A 13,943-nucleotide genomic window follows, 5' to 3' on the forward strand; every position below is an offset into this window, starting at 1 on the left:
CTAACAGTGTGCTCTGCTTGGATTATTCACTGTCTCTTACATATATTGGAGTTACACCTTATGTATGCTTTGTGTTTCCAGAATCTCTTTCTATGAGAAGTATGTCTCCACTTCCCTTAATTTGGACTCTCCAAGCTCTACTGCTTCTACCCCAACACCATCCACTGCTTCCACACGTGCAGCAGTTTGTACAAGATCATGCCACACTACTTTTCAAACTCTGGTGCCACCCAATTACGATAATTTCACTGTTAGAACTGTTGTAATGGAAAACCACCTAAACCATGTAGAGTTGAGCCAAGTCGAGTCACAACAGTAGAGCTGCCAGTGGAATAAAAAGGCCTTTCTGACTTTACTGGTGTCAGTAGGGACTGGCTGCTGCTTTGTGCTTTCTAAGACAACATATCGTATAAAACCAGTGACTGTATTTGAACAAGTTCTCATCAGTCCTAATGTTTATACCACTGTCCACAGACAAATCTGTGTAAATCATTGATGGTGACTAAGGTGAGTAAAGATTTTACTGATACATGACATTGATCTTCTGGGTCTAGAATACATCAGCAGGATAAATGTCTGCTTTCTTGTGATATGGAACAAAATAGAGAGAGGAAATTGTGGCAGTTGTCTAAGAAACCAACACCAAAGCATGAATTTAAAAAAACCTACATGCTTTTTCACTCCTTCTGAGGGCAGCACAATATTAATGTGAATATGCTTCCTTTTAAATTGATTCAACAGTAACTCAGATTAAAAGAAATTGATTTTTTACATACTCAATCTATGTATCTACTTTATTAAATAAAAAAATTGTTTGTATAGACCATAAAATCACCTTCTTGCTATTTTTTTCTTGCTCATGAAAAAAAAGCACAGAAGACATTTGCTGTGACAGTAAACTGCTGTTTGTTCACAATATGAGGGAATCAATATAAAATTAAATAAAAATTGTATGTTCAAAATGCTTAATGGCATGTAAGATCATTGTATGAAAAGGAATGCACCTATACAGAATAAAAGCAATCCAATATGAAAATTCCTGTTTCCTGTTACTTTTTTGGAATATTCCAGACAATAATTAACAGCAGTTTGTATCTTGATCCTGCTCATTTGTTACATGTAACTTTTGCATGGTGCACAGAAAAGTTTACTCAGCTGATAACCCTGGACTGGCTCAATCCAGTTCCTGTGAGAATTCTAAAGAAACCAACTGCAAGTACAGAGAACACATCTTCGTCAAATTGTTACTGTCCACATCAGTCCATTACTTTCTTCTTGAATCCTCCTTAAATCCTTGGATTATTTTCCTATCCAAGGTCAATTTACACATCTGTCCCATAATAACAAAAGACAGGATTATTTTTTTAATATTTCTTCTAAGATCTTGAGTTTCTCATTGTATGATCGAGATAGCAGATTATCAAGATATCCATTTCAAACACACACACAATTTAAAAACTCTGAACCCAGAACTGATTGGAGATAAGTAGGCAGATGACATGATTGGACAGTTTGTCTATTTTTTTTTATCAATTGATGTAGCTGGTCTGTTCACTGTTTCCAGCTTTAGCAGACGGTGCCGTTCTCTTGCCGGGCTTTGGGACAGGTGGATCTGGGTATTGGCTGAACAGAGGGAGCCAGGGTGCAGAAGAAACCAGCGATGAGAGTAAGGCCAAGACCTCCCCAGGCGCAAAACATAGACCATCCATAGCCATGGCCAATGTCGTCAGGAAGGCCATACAGGTACCGCGGGTAACGAGAAAGCTCAAAGTTAATGCCAGCAACACAGGTACAGAGGGAGATAATGCAGAAAGTTCCTGTAACAACAGAAGTAGAACAAAAGTTGATGTTTAGCACAGTTATTGATTAATAATCAGTGTCTCACATTTTGAGTTTTTAAAGGAGAAGTTTGATCATCTTAAGGTGCTTTAGTACTGCTGACGTGCGTTCAAACCCATGTTTGGCATCTTTACATTAGTCCCTATGGCGCAGTTCTATTCAGTTACATTCTATTCTATTCAACTGGGGTAGAATTGATAATTCCAGTTCTACACCAGCTAGGCCAGTCTGATTTGAAGTCGGCATAGATTGACACTTAGCTCAACAGAGGGCGGTAATTGCACTGATTGATCTGATTGGCCAGATGTTCAGCTCATTCCCAAATGGGATTTGGACTACTAGCAAAAAAAGGATTCACAGTATAGAAGAAGTAGTGAAGGGAGAGGAGGATAAAAAAATAAGAAGGTTAGGAAAGGGAAAGCTTGATAATTTTTGTTTCCTTTTCCTGATCTTATTATTCTTTACAACCCTTTTCTTCTTCTTTTTGCAAATGTCCATAGTTCCACACAATGAAAAGTTAAGAAAAATAAACAATCAAACCAAAATGATATGTGTTGAAAAAAGCCACACATTTATAGCTCATTTTCAAAAGTACAAGCAGATAAACCAGCTGTACAGGAAGAATTGCTTAACTCTTTGTCTTTGATGCCTCTGTTCCTATCCACAGATTTTTGTGGTATAAATGCCAAGTAGATGTAATGATGCACAAACGTTGAGACAAGATAAAATGACATGCTACGGAAATTAGCATGCTACATTAAAATGTTGTTGACATATATTTGTTGATAAATTATTTTAATTATCAGCTTTTATATCAGCTATTATTTGGACTCTTAGCTAAAGCAGATGAAGAAATAGTCCTAAATTTGGGCTGGCTGTGGCCCTGTGTGTTGCTTAGGTGTGATTTGGCTCCTGCAGAGTGACTAAGCATATTTTTTATGTTTTTATTATCAAGAAACATAATTGGGTTTTAAATGCTTATTCATTATAAAACTCTAGGGCACAGCCTTAATCCAAGATTGATCATAGCTGAGTGTGCAGCTGCCTCTTGCCAAGCTGAGCTGTTATGCTGTGTGTGAAGTTTCCACTGGCTGCCCATGCTATAAATGGGACACATTGCTGCACAACACTTTGTTTCTTGGGGCGTTAGCACTCTCACTATAATGTTTATACTTCACTTCTGCTCAGAGGGCGTTTGTGAACCCTTCTAGTAAACAGAATATAAACTATAACTTTACATTTTCCAGTAAAAAATGAAAACAGTATGCCGTTTCAGCAGAATTTTCAAGTTAGTAAAGTTCTATTGAAATCACACATTTGCCCTTGTAACATATCTTGTTGCACACAAAACTTTGAGGTGTGGGGCGGTGTTTTGTTTCATATACTAATAAGGCATTTTTTTTTAATTAATCACTAAAATTTTGTGACTAATATAGAGTAAGTAATCACTAAAAAAATCTCCCACTTGACAATAAAATTTAATAGCATTGATTTGCTCACTTGAGATTGGTTGTCTCATTGATCTTGGGGTATGTTGTTAAAACACATTTAAAAACACTCATGCTCAGTCATGTCACTTTTCCACAGTCAGAAAGATATGATGAGTACAGGTGATCAGATCACCTGTTCTACACATAGATCAGATTATCAATTGGCATAAAACAACCCTCTTGTTTGGATTACATCTTCATTCTGATGGACCTTAATCAGACCATAATATTTCAATTGCACTGTTTGCATTTTTATTCTGATCAGCTGCTGATTCCTATTACTTATGTCCATGTAAACAAGTTTAAGTGTAATCTTTAGTAGTTGCTACAATCAGGCTAATGCTAACCACAACTATCAATTTACCATGAACTGAAATAATCTAATAAAAAAAATGAGAATGTCTAGTTAAAACAATGGCCTGGCACCACCTTTGCTAGGGACTGAAACAGTTAACTTGAACTAATACTTTGTTCTACACTCACCTCCCATGAGGAAGAGCAGGCCAGCCACATATTGCATGAGACCTCTATCCCAACAACAGCCGAGCAAGCCAATGATCCAGCCAAACAGAATGATGGCCACTGCCATGCCCATGAAACCAGCTGTCATTCGCCGCAGGTCTGAGGTGGGACACAAGCAGAGAGGAATTCCTATAGTTAATATTTGTTTACACCAATTACTGCAGATGAAGAGAGAACCTCACACACTTTCAGAGTTTGGCCAGTTGAAGCTGAGATTAAATGAGGCAGAACTTAACTACAGATGTGCTGTTAAGGTTCTGCAGATCATGTGAACCCTTGTGAAAAATATATGCTATGTATATTAAATCTTAGCATACTTGAAGCCAGATTAATCATCAGTATACTTCAAGTTTGTTAAGGATTATTTTACTTGAAGCATGTTATTTTGGAACAACTAGTTTGTGATTAATGCATTTTTATTGTAATTACATTATAGAAAATCACAATTTAAAGTGTACTAAGTGTACTATCACATGCTTTTTTGGAACAACCAAAAGTATTCTTAATATACTTTAATTATAACACTTTTCATGTAATACAAACATGCTTGATTAGTCAGTAACGCGTTACTTTGCTTTGACGTCGGACCACTTTTTTCAGTAAGAAGTAATCTAACGCGTTACTATTTCGAATCCAGTAGTCAGACTACAGTTACTTATCAAAATCACTTTGCGTTACTGTGCGTTACTATTATCTTTTGTAATTTAATTTTATTTCCTCTACGCGTCTTGGGGAGCGACCACCGTTTAATGCGACAGTGTCAGCACCGACAGAAATGTAAACAATGGAGGGAGATGTGCATTTTGTTGCTGAAAAGAACTATTTTGAGTTTCGCTCGCCAAGTCTGATTATTATTTGCAGCTTTCTGCTTGTTTTTTTCTAAAGTCGCTTGCAGATTTAATGAGTCGGTTTTTGGGCTTGGGAATTTTGTCTGACATCCAGTTAGTTTTAGTCCATCATTTCCCGGATGACCTGTCCCGCTGTGTCTTTGTTAATGTTAAGTTAATATATTCGCTGTGAGCAATGTTGAGCTTTGTGTTGCCCTCCAAAAGAACTGCAAACATCGAGACTAATATGAGCAGCGCAATAAACGTGAAAACAGCCACAAATGAACGTGTCCGTAAAGTTGTGCAACTAAATGCCCTTATAATTATTAATATTAAGATAAGTGTCACAAATCTGTGCAGCAGCCATCCGAATTGTGGAGCCGCAGGAGGAACTCTGTGCACTGAGCTGTGACAACAAACGCAGGGCGGTAACGCACAGCCTGGAGGCCGAGGGGAGGGGGGTAAAATCCTATTTATAGTTTTCCAGACAATAGTGGAACACACAAAAACATGCACAAATTACTAAAGTTATTTTTGTTCTTTTGTAACTATTAAACAATGTCCCCTTCGGTTCAACCTTATAAGTGGAGACACATTGTTGATGTTACCATTATAAAATAACTTGCAATTAAGTTGGCAAAGATCAATGTAATTTTCACAGGTGGCGGAGTGTTGCTAGCAGCTGCTGAAAGTAACTTAAAAAGTTACTTTTAATGTAACTTAGTTACTTTCCAAATCAAGTAACCAGTAATCTAACTAAGCTACTTTTTCAAGGAGTAGTCAATAATCCGATTAAAGTTACTTTTTCAAAGTAACTATGTCATCACTGCTTATCAATGTCTTATTATTCTGCTTTGCTACTTTGTACATTACATGATTCACTACACACTAGAGTACTGCAAACATATTAGGCTACCAGTTTACAGAAGGATCAAATACAACACATTTGCGATTGAAATTTTTTTTGTGTGTATTCAATATATTTACATTTTTCAAGAGTACATTGCCAATATACTGTTACAGAATTTTACAAACTGTCAGTACATAAAATACTTACAGATAACATGCTTATGAAAATTAGCACAATAAAAAGTAGGTACACTTTAGAGGAAATGTGAAAAATATTTCACCAAGGACAGAATATTTTTTTGATTCAATGTCAGCATTTCAGTATTACTTTAGACAAACTAGCATTTCTCCTTCCTAAGAACACTTTGTTAAAGAGCAGTGGAGTTTTGAGAATCTGCATCTTCACATCGGTTGCTGTGGCCTTGGTGACAACAGAGGATCTGCATCTTCACATCCCACGATCTTTTCTTTCCAGAGGATGAGGACGCAGACCTGCAGGAGGGTGTTGGGTTCCCAGCATGTGAAAGGTCTGACCTCGAGGAGGGGGTGTCGAGAAAAGTTGAGCTCAGCCCACTTCCCCATGCTGAAGATTTTAGTTTAATAATAACAATGAATAAAGTTATATTTAAAACTGATTACACAGGTGACATCAAGACCCAACAGTAGAGTCAGACGGTAATAAAATTAATCTGGTTGTTATTGTGTCCTGCAAACTTTGCTTTAATTCTACTCTTTTCTATTTAATCATAAAAAATCATCGTCAGGCAGAAAGAGAGTCATGGAACAGGAAAAGCAGGTTTCCTGGAGAAAGAGGAAGTTTCCAGCCTGCAGTGTTTAAAAATAGTTCAGAGTGCTCATTTTGAGCATTAAAGGTTTAAAGAATAAAATCTAAACATTTTGAGTAATTGGATAAAACCCAGAGTAAAATACTTAAATGAATAATAATAACTTATGATTAAAACTGTAATTAATATTGGTTTAACCAATGGTTGATGTCCTGTCCAGGGTGTACCCCGCCTCTTGCCCGGAACGTTAGCTGGAGATAGGCACCAGCACCTCCCGACCCCACTAAGGGACAAGGGTGTAAAGAAAATGGACGGATGGATGCACACATGTTGATGCACTAAATGTCATGAGTTGGTGATTGGTAGTGAGGATTTAGACACGGTGAACCCAGGTTGTAGTGAAAATAGTGGTTTAATGATGAATCTCAGAAGAATACAGAAGTCCAGGCAGCACAGATGAGCAATGAGACAAAGAGTTAGTACAACTTTACCCTAACCTGCCTCGAAGCTTTGTTAATTTATGTTTTCTTATTTAGCGCACCATGTTCTGGCCGAAACATTACTTGCATTGCATGGAGTTCTGACTTCAGCCTCCGAGTTGTTGACGAATGCTAAGTGTTAGCGGCATAACAATTTTCAAGTTCGGCCCGTGGGGATTTTATTGATTGATGATAATTGTTTTTGGGGGACCTATAGGCATCCTTAAAATGACTGGTGCAATGCCTGGAGTACGGCATCCTTTCTCCTCCGGAAACTGCTGGTTGAAAGCAAATGGCGGGAAGAGCGCTGCAGGAGTATTTATACAGGTAAGCGGATAGACTTAACACGGCAGGTGGCTGAGTTGATGAATTGATGGTTACAGTGTAAGTGTAGCTTTACGGATGAACCGTACAATAAATTTCATATCATCCCATTCTTAAACAGGTGGTGGAAATCATATTGGCGGTACATGGCTGGTAGATGAATTTCTGAGTGTTACGAACAAAGGTGCCGTAAATATCCCGTATTGCTCCCTCACCAAAGCTTGACAGGTATGGGGCAACACTGGTATTATGCCAAATTTATCAATATTTTATTTTATAAATTTTTTACTCTATTAATTGTTAGGATAATTGATAGTTTACTTGATTACTAAAATATTCGTTTACAACAGCCCTACTGGTAAGGCACAACACAGGAACTAGGGACACATAGACTGACATCCGTCACACAACAAGGACCCCATGGGGAAACACAGAAAAAAATGGGATTAAATACACAGAGGAATAATCAGAATAATGAGGGAGAGCTGGAGACAATCAAGCGCAAAAAAACCCGAGACAACACGGAGACTCAATAGACTAGGAACATACACAAAAAAAACCAAATCCTTACAGTACCCCATAACCACCGTCAAAGGGCGGCTCCTAGACATCTTTGAAAGGTCCAAAACAAAAAATGACCCAATCAGGGTAGTCGAAGGGGCGCTGGACAGAGGGCATGAGTCCAAAAGTAAACACAATGAGAAACAAAATAACTAAAATACCAAAACATCACGGCGGAATCTGCCACAAACTGTCTGGTGGATGGCAACGAAGGAGGCAGACCCATCGCAGAGGGTCTGGTGGGCAGCCAGAATACCGCATGTGCCCACGAAGAGTGTTCAGTGGGTGGCCGGTAGGCCGAACAGACTCACAAAGAGGCTGTGGTGGTGGCCAGGAGGTCACACGGACCCACGAAGAGGTTCCGGAGGGCGGGCCGGAGGCTGGCAGGACCCACGGAGAATCTCTGGAGGGCGGTCGGATCCATGTAGAATCTCCTGAGGCCGGCTGGAGCCACGAGGAAGTTCTGGTGGTCGGCCAAGAAGCCAGCTGCGGCCACGAAGAGGACCTGGAGCGCCGACTGTCTGCACAGATAAGTTTGCTGTTTGCTCGGGCTTAGGGAGGCTAGGCTCTGGCTCGAGGAGGTCTAGGCTCTGCCTTGGATGGAGCACTGGGAAACTCAGACAGAGCACTGGGGGAACCCAAAGGCCCACTCACTAGGGCTGTAGGTGCGGCTGGTCCTTGAGACAGAGGGGAGAATGGAGCTGTGGAGGATGACAGAGAGCAGAAGATGGGAATATCCGGCTTTGGAGGTAGTGGCTCGCTGATCATAATAGCAAAAGCTGCTTGGCAGTGCCACTCTGCCTCCTCCATCAGCTTTGTTCCATCCAGTAAGTGAGCTGGAGACAAAACAAAACAGGACGACATAGAGACTCAATAGACTAGGAACATACACGCAAAAAAAAATAAATCACACTTTACAAGAACGCATTAGTTGTTTTGACATCCATCATGGCAGAGTGGGCAGAGTTCTGAAGAGCGCGATGTTACTTGCAAAGGGTCAGTGAGCAGGCAGTGAGAGTAACAGACTCCAACTGCAGCTAATTCAAGCTTGGAATAGTAGAGGACACTGAGGATTTTCAGTTTTCGTTGTTCTTTGGTAGTACACTGATTCCAGTTGATTTTCTTCAAGTCTTCCCATGTGACGTTACTTAGCATTCAATGTTTCTCCTTTTAGATAATTGATCTCTGGTTGCTGGATGTTAGAAGTGCTCTGATGCTTCCACCTTTGTGGACCTGGTTGTTTTCAATGCCAGATGTCATCTTCTGAATTGTCCCTCTTTTATCTGCTGCTCTTACTCACCCATTTGATCCACCAATTGTCAAACCACCTTTTTTTATATACTTTATTTTTAATATGATTTTTATACTTTTACAACCAGGCAAACCACAATAGCAGCAACAACAAAGTAATCACAACATGGAAAATAAACAGCACTCAGAACAGATAGGTCACCAAAGGAGGGAGACAGCAATGCATTACAAAAAGGTAAAACTAAACAGACAGATTTTTGACAAACAGGTTACAATGTACCGGGATACAATTGTTCATGAAAATCCACGAAGAGTCAAATTGGTGGAAATTTCTCTCTAGATTTAACAAGTCCTGCCATTCCATCCAGCACCAAACCAGATTTACCACCCTGAATAAAGAATCGATACAGACTCAACTTACTTTCGAATTCTAACCCTCCAAAAACGCTTGGAAAAAGTATACCCAAATTAAATCAGCTGCTATTCTTGAACAATTTGGAGTACAAGTTCAGTTAATTCGGGTTCACTATGTAATTTCCTATAATATATTTCAAGTGACTTATGTATTTTGTCTGGTGTGAAACACATCTGGTTGGAAATTTTTTTTTTAATTTTAAAGATGTATCTGTCTAGTTGCTTTAGTCGCCAGGCCAATATTTTTTTTGCTCAAGGTCCATTTTCATAAGTTTGTTTCTTATTTAGTTCCATTTTTATCACAGCAATATGCTGTAGAAGAGTAGTCTTTGGTTTCAACATGCTCCTGCTTTAATGTGTTTAGCTGTTTAGTCAGGTTATTGAATTGCCCAGATTTTTCTTCTTCCTTAATGCCCACGTTATAATTTTCCCACGCAGTGCTGCTATTGCTGCATCTCATAATGTACTTGGAGACATTTCTCTGCTGTTATTAAATTCTACATATTTTATAAATTCTTTGTTAATGAATTCCTCAAATTTATTATTGTTTAACAGAGCTGTGTTAAGTCTCCATATTGCTGTCTTAGGATGAGCATCTAATTATATCATTTCAAGTATACCCCAGAGCGACACATCCCTAGTTCTAATACTACAGTCCAGGACCCTGTATCTGTCGGCTCTAAATAGGAAAAAATTAATTCTTGAGTCAATGGCATGAGAGTGAGAGAAAAAAGTGAACTCCTTAGCCAATGGATGGTGTTCCCTCCGGACATCAATTAAGCCAATCTTTTTCATTTTTCATACAGTGATACAGAGTTGATTTTTTTTAAAGGATTTGAGGAATCCAGGGAAGGATGCAGTTGTGCATTCCAGTCTCCTTTGCATATCAAAACGGCAGAGCTTTATGTCAATATGAGATCAAATATTTGATCATTAAATATTTTATCATGTCCTGGAGGTCTAAATAAATTGAGTAAAGTTACTTCATTTGAGTTTAGTGATCCCCTCACCAAAACAAAACGACCTTCTTTGTCTGTAATCTGTGTGGATTCCTGAAAGTCCACATTATTTGCAGTTAGTATTGCCACGCCCCTAGTGTGTCCATCTGGATGGGAAGAATAAAATGTCCTTTTAATCCCCCCTGCCCCATGCCCCTATTTTTTTCTAAGTTGTCTTTTGTTAAATGGGTTACTTGCCAGAAGATTATGAGTTGCTGTTCTCTCTTCATCTTAGCTATGAGCTCTTAGCTCTTTTGATTGGATTTTGTAACCCGTGAACATTAATAGTTTATATTTATATTGCTGTTGGGACATAAATCTTTAAATGAATAGATCCCTCTAACTTGCACATCCAAAGCGACCTTACATAAGTAAAAATCAAAAACAAAGAACTTGTAACTTGAAAACGTACTAAAGGGACTACTTCCAAAACAAAATGACTCATTAGGGAGTCCTGGGTGAAGAGAAAAAACCCAATGAGACTTTTTCCATGGGGGTGTCTCCAGTGCAAACTGACATAGCTCAGTATGAGTATAAGCTCAGTTGACAATCGGAGCCTTTAAACCGGCTCCCGAAACATCAGTCAGGTATTATCTATTTTTTACAATCAGTAATGTATTTCTTGTTAACATTAGCTAAGGTTAAATGAGATATTATTATAATAATGTCTGACAGTGTCTCTTTATGAAAATATTTGGTTCTTTGTCTACACACTGGATCAGATCACCGAGATTGCGAATCTTACCGCATTGATTTTAAGAGCTTATCTTGGAGAGGAGGCTGCGTCCCCGGCCTCATGATGAAATCCGCTGAGTTTTCTCTGTACCCTCTCCATGTGCGTCCAAGTTCCATTGTTTGGTCTCCACCATCTCCCAGGACAATCTATCCAGTTTCTCCATCGGTGCTGTGGTGGGGGGGTCATCGTTGCTGCTGCAATCAGGAGCAAGACCCCTCTTTTTCAGAGCCTTCATGCCATCCGCTGCGCTGTTAAATGTGACCATTTCACCATCAAAAACAGAGCTTGACTGGCAGCGGGGTTTGGAAGCAGATAACCTTTTCTTTCAGGAGTTTTCTGATAGGGGCAGGGCCGGACTTAGGAGGGTGTGGGACCCTGGGCTTGAGCCAAGGTGTGGGCCCTACTTTACTTAATCATCGTTATACAGTTGCATATATATTTCCTTCCCTTTCGGTGGTCGGCACTTGGCCGTGACTTACTTGTGGAACTGATCCTATCCACAAACTTTGGTCATAAAAATCAGCCACTGTCCACCATGAGAGAGGGCTGATGGACAGTCCCTCCCACCAGGTCATCTCTCCATGCAAGGTTTACAACAGTCACTCCATGGTTGCCAACTCTTTTGCTATATTTTGCACACACACGCACAAGAAAACTTCAGTAAGTCAGATTTTTAAAGATCGGTGATCGGCCAGAAAATTTCTACCGGCGCACCTTTAATGAATGTAAAGATCATTACTACAAACAAAATATACTTAGTCGTTATTAAAGAAATTCTTGAATATATCTATTCAACAGAGCTTTCCTAAGGAAGAAAAAATTGACAATGTTCTCTATCCATCCTCTATGTACGGTATTTATTTATCCTTCTACATTTCTATCTTTATCTGTCTCCCTCCATCTTTCAATTTTTATCAACTGTATCTTTCTCTGTAATCATCAGGTTTATTTCCTTACCAAGTTCAGACAGTCACGTTATTTCCCCTCTGAGAGCCAAACTTGGTCAACAATTTTATTCAGTGATGACTGGATTTTAGCTGCGTGTCAGGGCAGGGCAGGACACACTCGAGCTAATTTGTACAGTCGGCCCTTCGCCATATGATTTGGACAGTTCCTCCTGCTGCTGCTAGCTGGAAGCTAAAGCTAGTGTGGCTTTTTTTTAACTTCGCACTGAGTGCCAGCGAGCAAAGCAGTCGCCATTACTTTTCTATGACGTTAGCTGTTTTCCTTCTCTTTGAATCGTTCTGTTGCTTTTTTCACTCACGGAAACCCATTTGAAAGCTTCACTGACTTTTAGCATCGTTTAAAATACAAAACACAGCTGCAGTGGAAGGAGGATAACTCAGCCTGTGTTTGGGTGTACTCACCACTTGGAGCTGGCTTTCAAGATGCGATCTGGAGAAGAATTGTTTCTGATGTTTGTAAAGATGTTCCGATGCTTTAAAATTAACAACCATATTTTGACAGCTCCCTGCTTCTTGCTCAGCCTAGTAAGCTCACACGAACTCATCAGTTTTTATCCAAAGCCGCAGGTTCAGTGCCGTACGTATTATCCGTGGTCATCGCTGCACCTGGCGAAGAAGTTCACCCTTCCACCGTCTCTCCTCGGGCACCGGATCAGTCAGAGATCCATGTTAACAAGGTTAACGTCTTGAGAAGTGGAGAGGAACGATGGTTCTGCTCCATGTCCAATATGAGTTCTAAAAACCCTGTTAGCTTGGATATTTTCTTCATCATTCTGTTGTTCACCATTGTGAGAAATCATTCCCTTATGCTCTGCCCCAAAGCGTAAGAAGCGTCCAACTTGAACCAATAATAATTAAGCATTCAGGATGGACATTTCCCAGAACAAATGACACATTTTTTCAACAACAACACCAAAAATCCTCTTAGCCAGTGATAAAATTAAGGCATTCTGACCTTATTCATTCACAAAGCATTTTTCAGGGCCCCCGAAGCGCCCGGGGCCCCGGGCTGCAGCCCCGGTAAGCCCATGCTAAAATTCGGGCTTACATAGGGGCTTTCTTCTTCTTTTGGGTCTCTGACAGATACCCCTGGTCAAGCACAGGGATGCTTGGATGGAGCACGGGGAGACTCACTGGGGGGCTTGGGCGGAGCAGATGGCCCGGGAAACAATGAGACCGGCAGCTCTGGTTTAGATGGAAGCGGCATTCCAGCCATTATGAAAAGAGCTGCCTCTCGTTCAAACATTGCCTCCTCCAACAACTCAAGCCCAACGAAGAGAGGTGCGGAGTACAGCCTTCTAAGACCATTCTAATGGCAATCCCAAGACATCTGCAGACGGAGTAGGGTTTGGCCATGACACCATAGACCTTTATAGTGGACTTTAAGTCATTGAAGTCCCTTTCAAAAATCAGGTCTGCTGGATCTATGTTAATTTTGTGCTCTGACCACCTCACCGTAGTACTTTTGGGTCAGGTCCTTCTGTCACAATATGGGTTTTTTGAGGTGAGGATTCATGCGGAGGACCCAGGTTGTGGTGTGAAAAAGGATAATTTAATCAAAGCTCTCACAGATTAACAGAAAGAAATCCAGGCAGCACAAGTGAACTAAGAGGCAAGGAACTCAACAATGGTAGCACTGGAATGAGGCAACGATGACAAAAGACAGCAAAGACAATGACAAGGATCACACAGGGAACAAGAGACTCAGGTAGGTTTAAATAGACAGGGAAGGTAAACAGGGGATACAAGGGACAGCTATGAACTTAAATAACTTCCACACAATGGCATGTTGATTAGCCCTAATGTTAAGAATTAAGTCATAGACTATATGTCATTACTTATTTACAATAGCAGCAACTCCCCGGGGCGGCATCTTGTGGGGGACATCATGAACTCCCATCCC

General features: G+C 40.0%; 1 protein-coding gene across 1 annotated transcript in view; it reads right to left on the reverse strand.

Annotated features, from left to right (window-relative positions):
- Positions 1-918: 918 nt before the first annotated feature.
- Positions 919-13,943, reverse strand: part of tmem178bb (transmembrane protein 178Bb) — an 83,328-nt gene continuing 70,303 nt past the window's right edge. Inside the window, exons 3-4 of the mRNA XM_088002994.1 lie at positions 3,813-3,950; positions 919-1,817 (exon numbers count right to left, since the gene is read on the reverse strand). Coding sequence (XP_087859120.1) covers positions 1,567-1,817; positions 3,813-3,950 — 389 coding nt within the window. The 3' untranslated portion in view covers positions 919-1,566. The remainder of the gene's footprint in view (positions 1,818-3,812; positions 3,951-13,943) is intronic.

This window comes from Poecilia mexicana, unplaced genomic scaffold, assembly GCF_051168715.1.
Source record: "Poecilia mexicana isolate PSO_F unplaced genomic scaffold, ASM5116871v1 scaffold_23, whole genome shotgun sequence".
Classification (NCBI taxonomy): domain Eukaryota; kingdom Metazoa; phylum Chordata; class Actinopteri; order Cyprinodontiformes; family Poeciliidae; genus Poecilia; species Poecilia mexicana.